General features: G+C 49.9%; 1 protein-coding gene across 1 annotated transcript in view; it reads right to left on the bottom strand.

The window, feature by feature from the left end:
• Positions 1-328: 328 nt before the first annotated feature.
• Positions 329-19,419, bottom strand: part of RPH3A (rabphilin 3A) — a 106,600-nt gene continuing 87,509 nt past the window's right edge. The window contains exons 15-24 of the mRNA XM_012663538.1: positions 18,905-19,144; positions 16,955-17,034; positions 14,548-14,622; positions 13,572-13,681; positions 9,792-9,918; positions 7,637-7,693; positions 6,813-6,967; positions 3,628-3,709; positions 1,976-2,072; positions 329-856 (exon numbers count right to left, since the gene is read on the bottom strand). Of these exons, the coding sequence (XP_012518992.1) occupies positions 726-856; positions 1,976-2,072; positions 3,628-3,709; positions 6,813-6,967; positions 7,637-7,693; positions 9,792-9,918; positions 13,572-13,681; positions 14,548-14,622; positions 16,955-17,034; positions 18,905-19,144 (1,154 nt within the window). The 3' untranslated portion in view covers positions 329-725. The remainder of the gene's footprint in view (positions 857-1,975; positions 2,073-3,627; positions 3,710-6,812; positions 6,968-7,636; positions 7,694-9,791; positions 9,919-13,571; positions 13,682-14,547; positions 14,623-16,954; positions 17,035-18,904; positions 19,145-19,419) is intronic.

Genomic DNA, 19,419 nt, shown 5'->3' with positions numbered 1-19,419 from the left:
CTGCTCCGTAACTGAGGGCGAGGAGGAGAAGAGAGAAGGCAATAGAGAAAGGGTACTTTTTTTTTTTTTTTTTGCTAGGAAGCGAACAGGTGTCATTCTGGAAGAGGAGGGCTTCCAAGTCGCTCTGTGTTTTCGGTGCATTTGGAGCAGGGCGGGGTGGGTTCCTGAACACGGTGGTCTGTTTTCCTGGCAATCGGGGTGTGTGTTTTGGAGGGGCAGTGGGAGCCTGGAGGCTCTATTTCTTCCCCAGTGTTTGTCCTCACAGCGTTGACCGGGTCTGCAAACAACTGGGCAGACACAGACACGACCCGGGGAGCGAAAGGAGGTGGGTGTGTGTGCGTGTGTGTGTGTGTGTGTGTGTGTTTTCAAGGCCAGGAGGGTCTAAAAACAGTCCCAATGATGAAGAACCTTTGTAAGTTTACCCAAGCTGAGAGGTTATTAAATGACCAACCTCTTTGTAAACATCTCCCCAGCCCCATCCCAGGTCTCCATCCCAGGGACCAGAGAGGGGCGGCGTTCGGAGCCCATATCCGGGCATGGGGAAGGGAGGAGTCTTTGGCAGCAGCGCCCAATGTGAGGGGGCCTCGAAGGCAGGCTCAGGGAAGGCAGCAGGGGCCGGGGGGAGGTAGGCATAGAGGAGAGACCAGAGTGCTGTGGGCAGCTGGGAAGGCTGGGGGTGACCCAGGAAGGGGGTGGGACATGGAGTTGGGGACCCAGACACTATCCTAATCGCTTGACACGTGGTTCTCATTCTGTAGCTGGTGCCAGCGCTCGATCTTCTTGTCCTTGTTTTTCAGACACTCATACCAGTGTTTTAAGCGCTCTCCCTTGGCTGAGATCCCCAGCTGGCAGCCTCCTGGAGGACAAGATGGGAATATAGGGACAGGTGGTCACAACAGAGGGACACATGGGATTCTCATTCTGGACCCACATGTGTAGTTGGGGGGAAACCACCACCAAGCAGCGACCCCCAGCAACTTGGGATCTACTTTCTATAGAGGGTTAGTGTTACGATATTGTTGCTTTTATAATTATTAATACTGACCTTCTCTGCCTCAAGAACCTGCAATGGCTCCCCACTGTAGCACCAAGTCATCATTTCATTGTGTATTGTTTTAAAAATTATTTTTATTTTTTAAAGATGGGGGGGTCTCACTCTGTGACCCAAGCTGGAGTGCAGTGGTGCAATTATAGCTCACCGCAGCCTCGAATTCCTGGGCTCAAGTTCCTCCTCTGACTCAGCCTCCTGAGTAGCTGTGACTACAGGCATGCGACCATGTGCCTGGCTCTTTTTTTTTTTTTATTTTTGTAGCGATAGGGATCTTGCTATGTTGCCTAGGCTAGTCTCAAACTCAAGCAATCCTCCTGCCTTGGCCTCCCAAAGTGCTGTGATTACAGGCATGAGCCACCACGCCTGGCCATTCATTGTCTATTTTCAAAGACTTTCTATTATACAAATCACCACTCCTCTCACTGAAACTTATCTCCTACTTCTGGGAACTCATCATCTACTTCCAAAGAGTCAGCTTCATCCTCCTGCTCAATCCTGTCTTTATACCCTTGCTCAGGCTGTGAGCCCTGCCTGGGGTTCCCTTCTTGCTCCATCTTTAATTATTTTTCTGCCCCATCACTCAGAGAGGGACTGGGAAAATGAAAATCTTTATCCTGGACTTGCAAACAGATTAAGGAGAACTCCCTTACACTCTGTTTTCTGCAGAGACCACACACCCCACTCTCTTGTGATTTAATTACTGCATTGAAGATGCCTCGCACAGCAAATAACCAAGCTTTGCAAGCCCGTTCACATAAAGACATTCCCAAACTGGACCAAAGTCAGGACCGCGGGCCCCCCTTAGCATCTGAACGTGGTTTCCAGAAGAAAAGGAGTGACCTCAGCCCTCTGTATCCCTTGGTAGGGCCCTCCTGTTCTGGGGAGGGCAGAACTGCGGTTTTCTCTGGAGTTGGGAGCACTCACCGATGTAATCGTTGGATTTGCCGATGTCGTAGTCCCAGACGGAGATGTCCAGCGACTTCTTTGCCAGGTCGCTGTGTTTGATGTCATAGAAAAACTCCTGGATGCAACAGAGGAAGACACGAGAGTCCTCTGAGCCTTCAGCATCGGGTGTTTCTCCACGTGCTCACCAACACCGAGGACCAACATTTTAAAATATTTGTGTGTCAGTTTGCTATGAGATAACAGTATCTGGTCTTGATTTGTATTTTCTTTATTGCTGATGAGTTTATTGGCCATTTGGATTTCTTATTTTGTGACTCGCTCTGATTCCAGGAGAGGGTAGGGCAGGGTAGCTGCAGATGGCTCTGGGTTTGTTTGCGCGATACCTTCCCCAGGTGCGTGCATACGGGTGCATGTCTCTTAGAAAACCCAGCAATACCAAAGCCACTGTACTGTAACTTCCCTTCCCCACTTCGGCAAAACCCAGCGTTGGCCAGCTCTGACCAGCAGCAGATCTCAGGGGAGGGGCCGAGAAGGGAGAAGTGGGTGCAACGGCACCCGGGGCTGCTCCCGGCAGGCATGGAGGTTCGGACGTGGACTCATGCCCACCCTGGGCAGGGAGTGAGGCTCGGGGATGGGGGCCTGGGCTCAGAACTGGGGTCTCACGGCACCTCGATTGTGCATTTCTTCTTTATCTTGGGTTTGAGATGGGAACCACACATATGGGTTAGATCGGAACTCATCTATTCTTCCACAGTTTCCTCCAATGAATCCTCTGTTAATTCAACAGGTATTTCTGGACCCCTCGCGTCCGGCAGGCTTGTCAACAGGTAAGTGAGATTCAGAGGGACAGCCTGAGACGGAGGCACGCACGGAGTCTGGGAACACGGAGGAAGCGTATCTGCAGGAGGAACTCTTACACTGGGCCTTGAGGGAGGAGGAGGACTTTTCCAGAGAGGAAGAGAGGGAAGGGGGAGTCCGGGAAAAGGGAGCAGCAGGTGCAAAGGGACCCGCGTGGGGTTGGGTGTGACTTGAGGAGGGCGTGTGTCACACGGGGCTTGATTGTCAGGCTGAGAAATCAGAGAGCCGTGGTTGAGCTACGGAAACAAGAGGGTGACACATTCAGATTTGTGTTTTACCGAGCTTGCGCTCACGTGGAGAAGGTACCGAGCACAGAGAAGCGAGTCAGGAGTCTACTGCAATAGTGCCAGGGTCTGAGACGAGACGGGGCCGTGAGAACGCGCAGGAAGGAGCACGTTCAAGGGCACCTAGACAGCGGCTTGAGCAGGACTTGATGCGCTGGAGGGACGTGGGGTGTGAGGGGGAGGGCGGTGCGAACTGCTGGATGGTCAAGTGTATTGCTACTTTTATTTATTATTATTTCCTCAAATTTCAGTATTCTAGACTATTCGAATTGGTAAAGACATTGGAGATGATTTAGTTCAATCTCCGTCCAAACACAGCTTCCTCCCAATGACATTCCTAATTCGTGGGCTTTTGTCTTAGGCTTGATTTCCTCCAGTGACAAGGAACTCATTCCCTCTTCTTTAGATGATTCAAGCTGATCTAGGACAGACAGCTTTTCTCATGTGATTTGCGACATTCTAGCAGGAATTCATGTCTCCCTAACACACCGGAAACATCCCAGAGCGTGACAAAGAATGAGGCCTTACCTCATTAAATTCGGGATTCAAGGTTTTCTTTTTAATTTGAGTCTTATGTTTGGCCTTCTTTCCCATGTCTGGTTTCAGCCAGCTAGGAGGAGACAGGAGAATCATCATGGATGGAGTTTAATGACAAAGAAGAGCCCCTCGATGGCCCCAAAGGCTCCTTCTAGTGTCAGGATAATTGATGAGCAAATTATAAAGTGAACCCACTTTGATAACGACCCACGGGCATTAAAGCATCTACTGGCACCAGGCAGTGCACTAAGTGCCTCACACGAAGCCCAGGTAGCAGAACTGCAACCACTCATTGCACATGCATAGTAACTGAGGGACCAGAGAGGTTGAGACATGTGCCCTAGGTCACACAGGTTGTATCTGGAGTCTGTGCTCCCATCCTGTACTTTCTCCCAGTGAATTAAATTGAGGGCCATGGTTGGTGGTGCCTGGCATTTTCTCATCTGTCACCCCTTAGGCTGCTTCCAAGTCCTGGAGAGATGCTGGCATAGGGACAGAAAGGAGATGCCAATCTGATTATTGTTACTCCATTGTCAAAACTATTCCCAGGCTTCCCTTTGACCTCAGGGTTAAGTTCAAAATCCTTAATGTGGTCCTAAGACCCTGCAGAGTTGGGTCCCGGCCCTTTCTCAGCCTAATCTTATACCATGCTCCTCACCCCACTTATTACCCTCCTTTCCACCCCAGGGCCTTTGCACACACTATTTCCTCTGCCCAGAAGGCTCTTCCCCAGTGCAGGCACAATGCCTGGCACATAGTAAGTGATCAATCCATATTTTCTGAAACATATGGGCTAAAAATTCCTAAGGGTTGGGATATTTGGATTTTGATTCAGGCTGTCACTAGCTGAGCAACTTTGAACATGAGCATGATCTCCCTGGGCCTCAGTTTCCTGACCTGTAAAGAGGGGAAACATTTCTTTCTTATTTCACAGAACTGTTTTTGAGGATCGTCTTTAAGAAGAGACACAAAGGAGGAATTGAAAATTACCAAATCCCGAGCAAAAATAAAGGGTGATTGTGACTTTAAAAATAATCTTTGTTCGGTCAGAAACAGTTTAATAGTCCCCTGTTTCTTTCCCCACAACTACAGCCACCAGGACAGCTGTTTCCCTGGTGACCGCAGCAACTCTACTTCTCCTGGAAGGACAGGGTGGATGGGGGCAGGGGAAGGTCGGGAGAATTATTTAAGAAAACCCATTTGTTGTGGCTAAGATTTAAGGGAGTACAGGACAGTGTCCCATGAGCTCACGTTCTCTCTTGGGCAAAACCAAATTACTCTTCGAAATCAAACTCATCTCTGACATGTGTGTTCTTTGTTAACTAAATCCTCACTCACAGAAAATCTGGAAGAAAGCCCACACCCGTCTGTTCTTTAGCCACGGGCTTAAGGGGAATATTGTTTTCTCTTATCAGCGGCAGTGGAGATGAGAGGAGACTCCCAGCTGGAGAGAACATTCAACAATACTCTCTGCCATGAGAAAGAACAGCAATGGTAGTTATTTATACCCATAATGTCAGATGTTTATTGAGCACCTACTATGTACCAGACCCCATGAAAACACGCCGCTCAGACTGCATTCTCCAACTGCAGGGGCTGAAATTGACTGGGGGCTCTGAGTTTATCACGTTCTCGCTGAGGCCACACTTCCCGCGGGCTGTTCTTAGCCAACGACTGAACCTGCAGGACACCAGGCAGCCCCATTTCTGGAAGACGTAGGGCTCCTCTGATGTGTGACTGTGCCCATGGCTTCCCCATTGCCCTGGTTGAAATTTCCTTGGAAGTGCACTGCAGCAGCCTAAGATTCTTCCTACCCAAATTTCCTCCCTTCTCTCTGTCCTCCACAGGGACAAGACCCGTGGCAAGGTCTGCTGTCTCCTGATTTCCTCGGCAGGCGCGTCCCCCAACAAACCTCTTGCACATCTCGTCCTCTCCGGGTGTCTCCTTCTTGGGAGGAACTGAACTAATGCACAATATTACTCTCTCTATTGAGGCCCAGAGAGGTTACGCCATGAGCCCAAGGTCACACAGCTAGAGAACACTGGAGACTACCAGAGCTGGGATTCAAACCCGGGCAGCCTGGATCCAGAACCCGTGGCTCTTAACTGTATCTGTAGAAGCACCCATTTTGCAGACACGAGTCAGGCAGAATTCTACTCTGTCCCAGGGACAACGCTGGCTGCTTTGTATATGATGTCTCATTTGAGCCTCGTGCTCGCTCTTGGAGATACATGGAGCTATTGTCTTCATTTCATCATTGAAGAAAGTGAGTGAGAAGCTGAATAACTTGCTTATTTAGCTAGCAGCTGGCTGAGGTGGGAGTTGAGCCTCACGCCTGACATGGTGGTGGCCACGAAAATGTGCCTGGAAGACGTCCAACCACAGGAAATGTAACTGACCAAGGCCCCAAATACAGCAGCTAAAGTCTATGCCACGTTTGCGCCAAGGCTGTGCTCCTAGCTGATGGCAGAGCCTGGCAGGGAAACTGAGGCAGACCTGCTCCTAGGAGACAGAACTCAGCTGATGGCCCTACTGAACTGCATCTAGGCTGCTTCCCTCCATCCTTCTTCCCTCTTCCCCCTCTTGGGTCAGACCTGCCTTGTGGCCTAACAGCTCCCCGATTCTCCCCCGACTCTCTGCTGACTTTCCCTCACACGGGCATTTTCCCTAATGAAATCCTTGCCTGCTTAATCCTATTTTTGGCATCTTCTTCTCAGAGGATCTGGACTAACACAGATAGCAACGTCTCTTTTATTCCCCGTGATTGAGATTACTGGAATAAGCCCCAAATCTGAGGTCTTTTCTTTGAGCATTCCCAGAATGAACCTGGAAAAAGCCCGACTGCCTCTTTGCTGGTGGCTCTGAGCTTCTGGACGGTGTGCAGCCGACTCCTGGGGGTACAGATAGGGCTACCGCAACCATGCCAACCGCTCTTCCTCCTTGGAAGGGGACAGAGTCACAAAGCTTTGCATGTGGGCAAATGACACACCGGTCTGACTGCCTGACACTCTGATCTCATGCTCTAGCCAGTTCTGGGCATGCATTTCACTGTGTGACCTTGGGCAGGTTCCTTGCCCTCTCTGGGTCTCAGTATACCATGATCTTGGGGAAGCTCTCTGCGTCCTTCCTTTCCAAGGATCTGGGATGCCCTCTGGGACCCCAAGGCATTGACTCACAGCTTGACGAATGGGTCTGAGTAGCCATTGGCGTCCATGGCGGCCAGATGCACGCAGCGTATGATGCCCACGATGAGGCCTCCCTGCTGCGTGCTGTACATGAGGGACACCAGGATCTTGCCACGCTCTTCTATGTCACCAATTCGCTCCACCTGCTGCATTGGGGGGAAAGGCGGTGTGAGTCTGGGGGGAGGGGGCCAGGCAGTGTGGATGGTGAGCGTTAGGGAGGAGCCTGTGGAGGGCAGGAGGGGCTCGGCCCTCGCTGGTGAGGTCAGCACCACGGACAGCGGATGGCCCAGCCCCCAAGGGGGAGCGGATGGTGTGAGCCAGGGGGACCAGCTGAGGCCCAGGGGAGCCAGAGGCTTTACTTAGACTCAGATATGGACTGAGCCCTGACTCTGATCTCAGACTCCCCTGACCCAGCTGGTCTTCTCACAAGTGCAGAGGGACCCAGGCAGAGGGCACGGAGCTTTAGCTCAATCTCCGCCAGACACGGCTCAGAGAGCCTGCCTGTGTCCCCTCCGAGGGAGTGTGCCATTGCTCTAGCCCAGAAGGGTCATCAGCAGAGCTTCTAGCCACTAGGCTGAGGAACTCGTGGTCATCCCGGGCGTGGGAGGAAGCGGCTGGGGCTTCCGGTGTGAGAGGAACCCCCGGTCTGATGGTCTAACAACTTGGGCAAAGGGTAGCTCTCACGGTGAATCCACAGGCGGGCGGTTGCAGGAGAAAGTGAGGAAGGAGCAGGGGTGGGGGGGAGAGCAGAGGAAGCTGCCAGCCCAGCCTAGCGCAGCCCCCGACTGTGGCTTCCGTTCCCACTCAGTGCTCACCTCCTCCTCATACAGCGCCATGCCGCGGGCCGACCCGGTAGTCCCAGCGCGCTTCATCTTAAAAGGAGGAAACAGAAAGGAAAGATAACATTGTCTGTGGGCCTTATTTCCCTACACGAGAAGGACCAGAAACCCTCACACTTCCATTAACATCCAGAGCCATGAGGGTGAGTTCTCCAAGCTACTGTGGCCCTCCTACATTTTCCCTTTTAGCTAAAATTTATAAAACATAACCATATGGCAGACCATGTTAATGCATAACAACCTATGACGTAGGTTCCATTACAATCCCTATTTTACAGATGAGGACACTGAGGGTCAGAGTGGTTAAGCCACTTGCCCAAGGTCACACAGCCAATAAATGTCAGAACACTCCATACATAAGACAGATAAGGGGCACAGGGGTCTTGGGGTCTGGCCCACCAGGTGCTTCTTTTCCCCATGGCTCCTGAGGTCCTTTTGCTGAACTCTAAGGCTCTTGAAAACACAGCTGGAAAATCATTGGTTAAATCCAACCTCCCCACTTTAGAGATGAGAAAAACTGAGGTCCAGAGGGGAGGGGACAGCATTTAGTGGGTCCCCATCCTCAGTGGGACATAGCGGGGGAAGGTGGTATTGGGAGGATTAAGGGTTAAAGGTGAAGAGTCAAGGAAGATGATTGCAGTGTTCTGCGGCCACTGCAGCCCTGTCACTGTCCTGCCGCCACCATGTCTCTGGGGCTGGCTGTGTCCGCCATAGCAATGTGGGCCGACTCAGGAGCTGATGACCCACCCAAGACGGGGCCTGGCTGTTGTCCTGACCAACTGGACTCATGGAGTCGGGGAAGGAGGGGAAGCCTGGAGAACCAGATGTTACCAGGCAGAGACCTGGAAGAAACGTCTCATTCCTAGGGCTGTCCTTGTGGTTCTCCTTGCTGTGTCTTGTTCCTCTGCCTGGGCTACCAAAGTGTGGCAATGGCACACACACATCCCATCTGCAGCCCGCCATCTGGTGGGCAGGGTTCCCCTCCCTGCTCCCAACGACTTTTCCATGGGGAGCTGGCCAGCTTCCCGGGGAGATTAGGGGTGCTGGTGTCGCAGGAGAGCTGGGCTCTGGCCGGTGCCCAGAGGGCACAGCCGCTGCCCCCCAGTGTGACCTTGGCAACTGGCTCCCCTCTCTGGGCCCATGTTGGCCCACATGTAAAACAAGGGCAGGTTGAAGTATCTCTCAAAATATAGAGTGCTGGAAGGGCCTCACCCTACCCCGCTAAGTCAGAATCCCCAGGGGAGACCTCCATGGATCTTAGTGTGTGAAGCTCTGGTTTTGAAATCCCCCAGTTCATTCCGAGGTGCAGCCCAGTTGGAAAACCTCCTTCTGATCCTTGTTCCTTCTTAAAAGGCGGGTACCGCCTCTACCAACAGTAACAACCGTTCTAACACTTTGTATGAACTATCACATTCCATCCTGAAAAGATCCTATGAGGTTGGTACCACATCACCCCATTTTACAGATGAGAACTATGAGGCTGAGAGAAATTAAAACATTTGCCTCAGGTTATACCATAAGTGGCAGAGCCAGGATTCAAACCTGGGGCATCTGGCTCCAGAGCCCACACCCTTAAACATCCTACGATGCTGCCTCCTGTTTATCTGCGTCGTGCTTTCTGATTTCCTGCCTCACAGCGGTGGAAGGCAGTATTATTTCCTGTAATAACAACTGTTAATTTATGAGTGCTTATTACGCACTAAGTTCTGTTCTGATTTTTTTTTAAACACAACTCTCCCAAGAGACAGGTACTATTAAATATCATAACACACATTTTACAGACACACACACAAAAAAAGAAGCTCCGAGTAGTTCATTCCCTCGGCCAAGGCCATGAAGCAGCAGTGGCAGAGCTGGGCTTTGAACCCGGGCAGGCCGCATGGCTGTACCATGCTGCCCTTGCAGTTTTGCCAGGGAGGATGCCGACATTCAGAGAAGTGATGATAACCCAGCCTTGGCAAAAGGCAGAGAGAGGATGCAACCGACCTTCTGAGCTGAAATCCTCCCTCTCCTCTCAACGGCCGCCACATCTCTGCTGGACCCTGGAGCCATCCCCCAGGGCAGACACGGAGGAAGGCAGCGTCCCCCATCTCCCCTCCTCCCACTGAATCCCTGGGGCAAAGTCACTCACGGGAATCACTCTCTCCAGACAGATATTGAAATTCTTCCTCTGGTTGGGCTTCAGTTTCTTGAGGGAGAATCTGGTCTCGCCAATGAACTCGTTATGGCCGAATTTGTCCTCATCACACACAGAGATCCTGCCGTCGACAGGAGGAGTGGGGAGAGAAAGAGGGACAAATATTGAGCTCCTACTATGCGCCAAGGGCCATGGTTGATGCTGGTGAGGAATGTGTAATGCGTACAGGAATAATGCGATTTCCTATTCATTGATCACTGGGCCAAGTATTAATACTTTTTATTTCTCCTTTATTGCAGTGTAACTCATATGCAGTAAAGTGCGTGCGTGTGAAGTTTATAGCTTGATGGATTTTTGCATATAGACACGCTGATAGAATCACCACCCAGATCAAGATACAGAACATCCCAGAGCCCAGAACCCTCAGGATTCTTCTACCTGCTTCAGAGATAACCACCCTCTCGACCTCTGGACACATGGAGTGGCTCATCCTGATTTTGACCTTCATATAAATGGAATCATACAGTAGGACGCAAATTTATTCTTTTTATTGTTGTATAGTATTCCACGGTGTAAAATACACCATAATAATTCTACTGTTGATGGACATTTGGGTTGTTTCTAGTTTTTGTTATTATGAATAAAGTTGCCATGGAATATACAGGTTCGTGTCTTTTAGTATACACATGTGTACTTTTCTTTCTTTTTTATTTTCCAGAACTACTCGGATCACGTCCACTCCCTCTTACTCTCCCGGAGGAAGAGAACATGTATACATTTCTATTGACCATTTTCCCGGGAGTACAGTTGCTGGGCCACGGACTATGCATAAGTTTAGTTTCAGCAGAAACTACTGAGGACTTTTCCAATGTGGTTCCACCAGCTATACTTCCACCTGTGCTTTACAAAGGTTCCGGTTGCTCTTCATTCTCTCCAACTTTGATTTTGTCAGTCTTTAATTTTAGCCTTTCTGGATGGGTCATAGTATGTCACTGTAGTTTCAATTTACATTTCCCTAATGATTAATGAAATGGAGCCCCTTTTCATATACTTTGTGGCCATTTGAGTATCCTCCTTTGCAAAGTTAGGAACTTAGCTGACCTTTTTGCATTTAATTTTTCCTCCTCAAAAACATGTTGAGTTTTCTACTTTAGAGAAGAGATTGGGGCCCGGAGAGATTAAATAATTTTTCCCTACTGAAAGGCAGAACCAGGATTTGCATCCAGGTCTCCCTGAATCCTAAAACAACATGTTGTCGTGTGTTATGCTCTTTGCACAGCGCTGAGTAGGATACGACAGCAAGGACATGAGAAAGGTCCCTTAGGAGCCAAAAGGACCGGTCAAGGCATGATGATTCGTCCTGACATGTACTAAGAGGGGGAAAGGACTTGTCGTCCCATGGCATGGGAGGCAGTCCAGGGGGACAGGCAGGGACTATAATGGTACTTCACTCCTTGGCCACCAACATCAGTTGAACAAATGTTCAAAGTTCTGGACGGCCTGAGTCCCACACTGCACAGGACCGAAGAAAGAAGTTGTCTTTACTCAGCTGGCTGGGGTGTAACTGACATGAGTAATCACTGTTTTTGACCCTGTAGTACCAATTCTAGGAATTTACCTCAAAGATATATTAATAATAAGGTAAGTGCAAAAATATTTTGCTGCAAAGATGTCTATCATGGTATTATTTATAATTGTGAAAAAGCAGAAATAATATTCTACAATGGGAGAAGAAAATACTTAAGAAAATTATGAAATAAACATAAAAATGAAATAGTATGCATTAAAGATAATGTTGCCAATGCAAAACCACAATGCAACACCAGTACATGCCCACCAGAATGGCCAAGCATGAAAAAGTGTTGATGAGAACATGAAGCAACTGGAACTCCCACGCATGGCTGATGGGCGTGTACATTGGCACGGTCACTATGGAAAACTGGCAGTTTCCACTACAGCTGAACACGACTTAGTCATTATACTTTTAGGTATATATGCAACAGAAATGAGTGCACCTGTGCACCCAGAAACAGCTACTAGAATGTTCCTAGAAGCACTATTTGTAATAGCCCCAAACTAGAAACCACCCAAATACATCAACGGTGAAATGGATAAATAAAATTGTGGTATATTCACACAGTGGAATACTAAACAGCAACAAGAATGAATGACCTACAACTACACACAACAACTTAGATGAGTATCACAAATATAACATTAAGTGAAAGAATATAGATACAAAAGAGTTACACTGTACAATTTGATTTGTATAAAGTACAAAAGCAGACGAAATTTATTTGTCCTGTTAGAAGTTAGGATAGTGAATACCGTGGGGTTCGGTCCTCACGGGGAACGGCCACAGGGAGAGGCTTGTTTGGTCGAGGAATGTTCCATTCCTTGCTCCCAGCATGTTCACATTGTAAATATTCAATCTGCACAATTATTATATGTGCATTTTTCAAAACGAATGTTACACTGCAATAAAAATGTTTACTTAACATAATATCGCAGCCAATTTGGAAAGCAGTTTGCATGTGTTGTTGTAAAAATGTTTTTGCAAAAAAAAACACATATCCTACGATCCAGCAATATTCCTCCTTGGTTTCTATGCTAAGCAAACACTTGGATGTACACAAGGCAGAACGAAGCTTGCTCATCGGAACTTTGCTTTTCACGGAGAAAAGCTGGAAACAGCCTCAATGCCCACCCTTAGGGAATTGGCTAAATAAGCTGGTAAACATTTACATAAACTTTAAAGACATGCCAAATAATACCGTGTGTTGTTTATAGATACATAATTGTGAAGTGTAAGACATGCTTGGGAATGATACCCAAAGAACTCTGGGGAGGGAAGGAAGAGAACAAGATGGGGGATGGGGTATACAAGAGGAGCTTCAACTTGCATCTGTAGTGCTTTATTTCTTACCAAAAAAAAAAGGACTAAAGCAAATAGCAAAATAGTGAGATTTTTTCAAAGACTCAGTATTGGGTTCATGGATTTTTGTTTTATTATATTCTATACTTTTCTGCATATTCATAATATTTAATAATAAAAATATTTTTTAAAAAATCTGTGATAAATCTATTTATTCTGTGGAATACTCTGAAGCAGTTAAAAAAATAGGTAGATCTAAATGTCCTTTCACAGCTATAACTCCAAGATATATTGTTAAGAAAAGGCGATTTCCAGATATATACAGCATGATACTTTTTACGTTATAAACAGTAATATATATGTTTTTATATATATTTACGTACTTTATATGAATATATGTACACTCACAGAAGGAAGAAGGGAAGGAGGAGACCAGGGCAGGGAGGAGACCAACATTTTAAAGGAGCTTTGTTTTCTCTATAATTTTTTTTACAAAAGGAATATTATTCATTTATGACTTATATGATTTAAAATGCAGTTTAATTCAACATTGTAGAAAAATATGAAATGGCATCAATGTATTGTTAAGTGAGACAGGTGTATTACTTCATCGGATGATCCATTTTAATAAACATTTTTATAAGCCCTCAATTTTACCAACACACACACACACACACACACACACACACACACACACCTGAATGTTCAGACACCAAGATGTTAACACTTTATCTGTATTTTTGAAAATTGCTACCAAAAATATATACCATTTTTATAAAAGTAAAAAAGAAAAAAACCTACTCAGATCTTTTTAAAGAGTAGAGCCCTGGGAGCCACACCCCAAGTTTCAGTGCTGTTCAGCCTCAGCCCCCCAACCCCGACCCCCGCCTGGCGGGCACCTGAGGGTCTTCCTTTGCATGTCCTCGTCGGTGATGCCGTGATACACCAGGGTCTCGTTCCAGATGGGGTTCCGGGTGTTCCGCAGAGTTTTCGTACGAAGCTTGTTGGACTAGAGCCCCAGAGAGATGGATGGACAGACAGACAGACAGACAGACAGGCATCTGCCTCAGTGGGGAGCCCGTCCTGGAGCCCCATCCTTTGGGCTGATTGGGGGTCAGTGCATGGCTTTCCCCGTAGGAGCATCCGAGGGCTTAGTTATCCCCAAATACATGCTCTCAGGGAGTGGGGCTGTCTTTTAGGGTGACGGCCACAGACACGATTTAATGCGTGACATTGGGTCCCTCCTCCCGCCACGCACTGGGCCCCCTCCTTGAACTTTCCCTTAAGAGAAGAAAGCAGAGACATTTTCCTTTGAGGGAAAGAAATATCATTCACAGGCCAGGGAGGCAGAAATGGGAGTCGCCCATTCCCTCCTAGGCAGGGGATACTGGGATGGTTCCCTCCGTTCCTTGCAAACAGTATCCTCCAGGCCTGCCGTTCCTTACAGGGGACAAAGTTTTTAGTTTTACTCTAAGAGAGAGTTGCTCATTCCTATGGAGAGATGAGAAGTGCTGGGTTGGGGCACGAAACGGGTGGGGGAGGGAGAGCGTGGTCCGCGCTGGGGGGCGGCTGAGGGTCTCTGCGCGGGGGAAAGGCACCAGCAGGACCTGGCCTCTCCCGGCCCTTGGCAGCCCCGTGGACCGCAGCTTTCTGAGTTGGACAAATGGGCAGAGCCCCTGTCCCTTGAGGGAGAACGACTCCCGGCCCACCCTTCATCCCTTGCGAGGGCTTTGCCGTTCACGGGATGGGGTGAGCGGGCGAGGGGCGGGGGCGATTTGGGGCAGATAGGGCTATTTTAGGCTCTGAGCTGAGAACCTTGGGTGTCTGCCAGGGCCCATGCGCCCAGCGTGCAGAGATGCCCGGGCCATATGGTACCTTGCTGGCTCCCGGCAGGAGGTGCAGCTTGACATAGGGGTCGGCCAGGCCGTTGGAATCCATGGGCTTCAGTCCCTGCAAGAGGAGGAGGCAACGGCGTGAGGGCCTCGGGAGGGCCCGGTGCTCGGCTGTCACAGGCAATGGCCACAGCCCCTGGCATCGGTCCTGCCCGCTGGTTCACCCAGGGGGCTTCCTCTTCCAAAGAGAGAGAGAGAAGGGAAATGCAGTACCGTGGGAAGAGCGCTGGACTCAGGAAAGGCAGGGTTTGAAGCCTGGCCGTGTGGCCTGCTGGCTATGTGACGCCAGGCAAGCTTCTTAACCCCTCTGAGCCTCCACCCCCTCACCTGTCAAGTGAGAACAGTGCCTGCCTCATGGGGGGGGGACGGAAGGGCAGCTGCACCTGGAAAGTGCCCGGCACGCAGCACTCCGCCAAGGGGAGATGGGTGTTGCCGGGATGGGAGAAGATGTCCCAGATGGGGCTGGGGGGAGGGGGAGACTCCTGGGTTCTGGCTCCGTCCCCTGCACTCACTTCTGAGACCCCACTGTCTCCATCCACAAGACGGGGGTCCCGGTCTCTGCCCAGCCCCCCTCGCAGGCTGGGCCGAGGCTCAGATGAGATACTGTGGAGAAGGAAGCTTGGCTGGGGTAGGAATCGAGTTGATTTGTTAATATGAGCAACCTCCAAATTGCTAGGGCTCAGACGCACGCCGTCCATGCCGCCACGCCCAGACCAGGTAGCTGCCCCACCTCTGGGACCCCACCCTCCCATCTCGCAACAGTTACGGCACGTACAGTTGACCCTCCCTCCTCCTCCTCAGCCCGCTCAACGTGAAGATGATGAGCATGAAGGCCTTTATGATGATCCACTTCCACTTAACGAATAGTAAAAATATCTTTCATTCTTTATGATTTTATTAACAATATTTCTTTTTCTCTAGCTTACTTTATTGTACGAATACAGCATATAATACATATAGCATACAAAAGATGTGTTAATTGATTGTTTATGTTATCGATAATGCTTCCGGTTAACAGTAGGCTACTAGTAGTTTATAAGTTTTTGGGAAGTCAAAAGTTGTACGTGGATTTTTGACTGCACAGGGGCCAGGGCCCCTGACCTTGCATTGTTCAAAGGTCAACTGTGTTTATGTCCAGTGATCTCCTTGGTCCCCATTTTCCCCGTTTGTTCACTGCGGTTGACAGAAGCCTCTGCTTCATGTGGCTCTTGGAGGATTAAGAGAGATCTCACCTGTAAAGCTCAGCTCCATCCTTTTACCAGCTGTGTGGCCTTAACTTTCTAAGCCTCAGTTTCCCCATCTGTACAATGGGGTTAATAAGAACCCCTACCCCGGAAGTTTCTATGAAGATGAAACAAGATCACGTACGTGCTTATCTCACGGTGCTGTTGGAGGGGGCGGTTAAATGCCCCCTAAGTGCCTACCACAGTGACACAGTATAGGTGCTCAGTTAATGAAGAAGTGACCTGCGCAGGGGAATGTGTTGATCTAGGAGTTGTGTTGAGCATGTCATACCTTGTTTGTCATCTACACTGGGACATTTGACAAGTGAAAGGGGGAGATCTCAACTATGACAGTGAGGCAGCAGGCACAGATGGGGACCATCCTGGCAAATGGGGACACGTGGCACCCCCCATCTAACACAGCCATCCTCCTCATGGGAGAGGCACGACTCTGAGCCCCAGTTTGCTAATGCATGCACTGACATGCAGAGGGGTTAAGTAACTTCTCCCAAATCACACAGCTGGGAAGTAAGTGGCAGGCGGCATCTGAACCCAGCAAGTCTGGCTCCTGCGGCCCTGCTTGTGTTTCTGCGCGGACCAGCCCTGAGCTGGTGGGAGGACGACCTCAGTCAGTCACTGTCTGGGGTTTGCACGAGCTCCATCCAGCTTTCCTCTGGGTCTGGAATTGTGCCCCCTCGCTCCCCCACCGAGCAGGCAGCGCGGCTTTCCCGCCCCCTCGGAAGCCCACACTAGCGTCCTTGTATCTGCAACCACGGGCCCCAGCTCGGGCTGCTGCTGCAGCGTGGCAGACACAGGCCATGTCAGCCGTCAGGCCAGGCTGTCATTGCCTCCCGGGCAGCCCCTCCACGGTCCCCTCCAGGCGCGCTGTGGACTGGCCTGGGCAGATACTGGCTCCGCCCTGGAAGCCCGGCTGCCCCGACTCCCAGCAGGTGGCTGCAGATAAGTGAAACCCCTCTGGGACCACCCCCGGAGGAAGTCCTGCCCAAAGGAATTTGCCCGGCTAATTACCATGACACTTCTCATCACTGCCACTGTCACGGATAGACAGGGCAATGACAGGAGACAGCTTTGGTAAACATCCCCATCTGACTCTCCTAGAAACGCCGCAGCATCCTGCGAAGTCCCCAGCCTGGCGCCGTCACCCACCTTGGCCTTTATGATGGTACACTGCAGGGAGCTGTTGTCCTGGTCATAGAGAAGGCTGAATTCCAGGGTACCCAGGGTGGCTGAAGGGGGCAGAGACAGGAACCAAGAGAACATTCATTTAGTCACTCAACAAACATTTCCTGAGCACTTACTATGTGGGCTAGACATTGAGACTACAGATGAGAGGAAAACTCAGTCCCTGCTCTGGGATCCTCATCCTGGTGGACGCTCCACTTCTTTAAGTACTCAGGATATCTGCAATCAGTTAATCATTTGTGCACTTGCCTAGTTACTGACTTCCTGCCCCGATAGATTGACAGCCCCATGAGGGAAATAGCTGGGACTGCCTTGGTGACTGCAGTCTCCCCAGTGTCCACAATGCAGGGCATACAGTAGGTGCTCACTTATTTGCTGAAGGACTAAATGAGACTTAGCATTTGCTGTTCCCGCCACCTGGAATGCTCTTCCTTACATGGCTGGCACCTTCTCATTATCCGCAGCTCAGCTTTAATGTCACCTCCTCCAAGAAGCCCTCCCTGCTTACTCCCTAAAGTAGCTACCCTCACAGTCACTTAACATATTTTATTTCCTACACGGTGCTCTGTTTTTATAATATTTCAAACGATCTCCTTGGTATGTTAACTGTCTCTCTTCACTAGAATGTCAGCTCCAGTAGAGCAGCCAATTTGTTGCTTTTTGCCATGGTATCCCTAGCACCTAGAACAGTTTGAGGCACCTAGTACATGCTCAGTAAACACCCGTCAAATGTAGAGGTGAGTAAGTGAAGAACATACAGAATTGGGTGTGGAGATAGGCTTGTGATAAACCACTGGGATAAACTGATAACAGCATCAAACACGAGGCTGGGAGGAATCATCTATGCTTGGCGGGTGGGGGGGACATTCAAGGCAGGAGCAGTGGCCGCTGTCCTGGGGCAAGGACCAGGATGAGGAAAGGCAGAGAGGTGGAGAGACACAGTGCATTTCCAAGGCAGAAACAGCTCGTGGCTGACAAGGCGGGGTGGACTTCCCTCACTCCTTTGTCCCGGGGCTGCAGACCCCTGACCCCAGGGAGAGCACAGGGAACAGAGGGGGACAGCTGATATTTCACGCAGCTCTGGCCGCTGATCTACTACTGCAGTGCAGTTGACCACCAGCCCCTCCCGGAGCCTCGTCTCCTAATCTGTAAAATGGGAAGAGTAAAAGCCACTGTTCCCAGGCTCGCTGGGAAGAGGCAATGAGCTAATGCTTGGGACACGCTCACAATAGTGTCTGGCACAAAATAAGTGCTCAGCATGTGTTGACACATATTGATCCAGACACTTGCCAATCCTGCCTCCCCCCAGCTCACAAAGGCTACCCTAGACACACTCAGGAGAAGCAATGTCACTGGCACGTGTGTGTCCCTGGGACGTGGGGTCTGAGTCGGGAGAGCTGCAGAGCAGGTGCTTACCAGGTCACTGAATGGATACACGCAAGAGAAAACGTCCAGTAATTTCTAAATCGCGGTTAATAAATTACTTTTAGAAGACACACATTAAAGAGTTTTAAAAACTATTAAAATACACATACACACGCCTAGGAGTGAAATTGCTGAGTCATGATAATTCTGCGTTTCACTCGTCGAGGAACTACCAGACTGAACTTCCAGAACACAGTTAGCGCCACTGACTTGCATAGTTTAAAATGATTTCAGTGGTGACTTCGATGTTATGTGTATCTTACCACAGTTAAAAAATACATGCAGCCTTTGTTCTTCAGAAAGCTGATTTCATTTTGTTAATTTAGGAACGCAAATTTGTCTATCTGAAACTTGGTTAATGTGTTTATCGGGTTTGGTGTGTTAGGGGGCTGGGGATGGATGGGGCTGTCCCCGGAGCCATTCCTGTTCTCCTGGGGTCGGCTCCGGAAGCCACTTTTCCCAGACACCGCTCCCTTAAGTGCCACCTACTTGCGTCATCCGAATCGTAGCTGTTGGCTTCCTCCTCCTCCTCCTCTGGGGGTGGTGGCTGGCGGGCAGGGGCCGCGGCAGGCCGTGGGGCAGCTGCGGATGCTTGGGAATAGGGTGCTGGTGGGTGGCCCGCTCGGTCCTCCCTGGGTCCAGCCACTGAGTAGCCCCCAGCTGCCGCTGTTCTCTCCTCTCGAGATGGGGCAGTGGTCCCTGTATAGGCGGGATCACTCGGAGCCACCTCTACAGAGGGATGAGAAAAGGACAGGAAAGAGGCAGCTGAATCCCTGTTTCACAATGACAACAGCTCTTGGGGTAGCTTTCAAAAATGCAGGTTCCCAGGCCCCGCTCAGCATACGTGGGCCACGCCGTGGGGGTCTTGGAATCTGTCGCGCAACAAGCCCCTCGAGCTGATTCCAATGTAGGCAAAACAGACCTCAGGGGGACCCTGATCAGTGGTGTGGACTCTGGAGCCAGACAGCCTGGGTCTGAATCTTGGCTGTGTGACCTGGGGCAAA

This window comes from Propithecus coquereli, unplaced genomic scaffold (assembly GCF_000956105.1).
Source record: "Propithecus coquereli isolate 6110/MARCELLA unplaced genomic scaffold, Pcoq_1.0 Scaffold81, whole genome shotgun sequence".
NCBI classification, from domain to species: domain Eukaryota; kingdom Metazoa; phylum Chordata; class Mammalia; order Primates; family Indriidae; genus Propithecus; species Propithecus coquereli.
The sequence above is the reverse complement of the archived record's forward strand: the minus strand, read 5'-3'. Positions and strand labels throughout refer to the sequence as shown.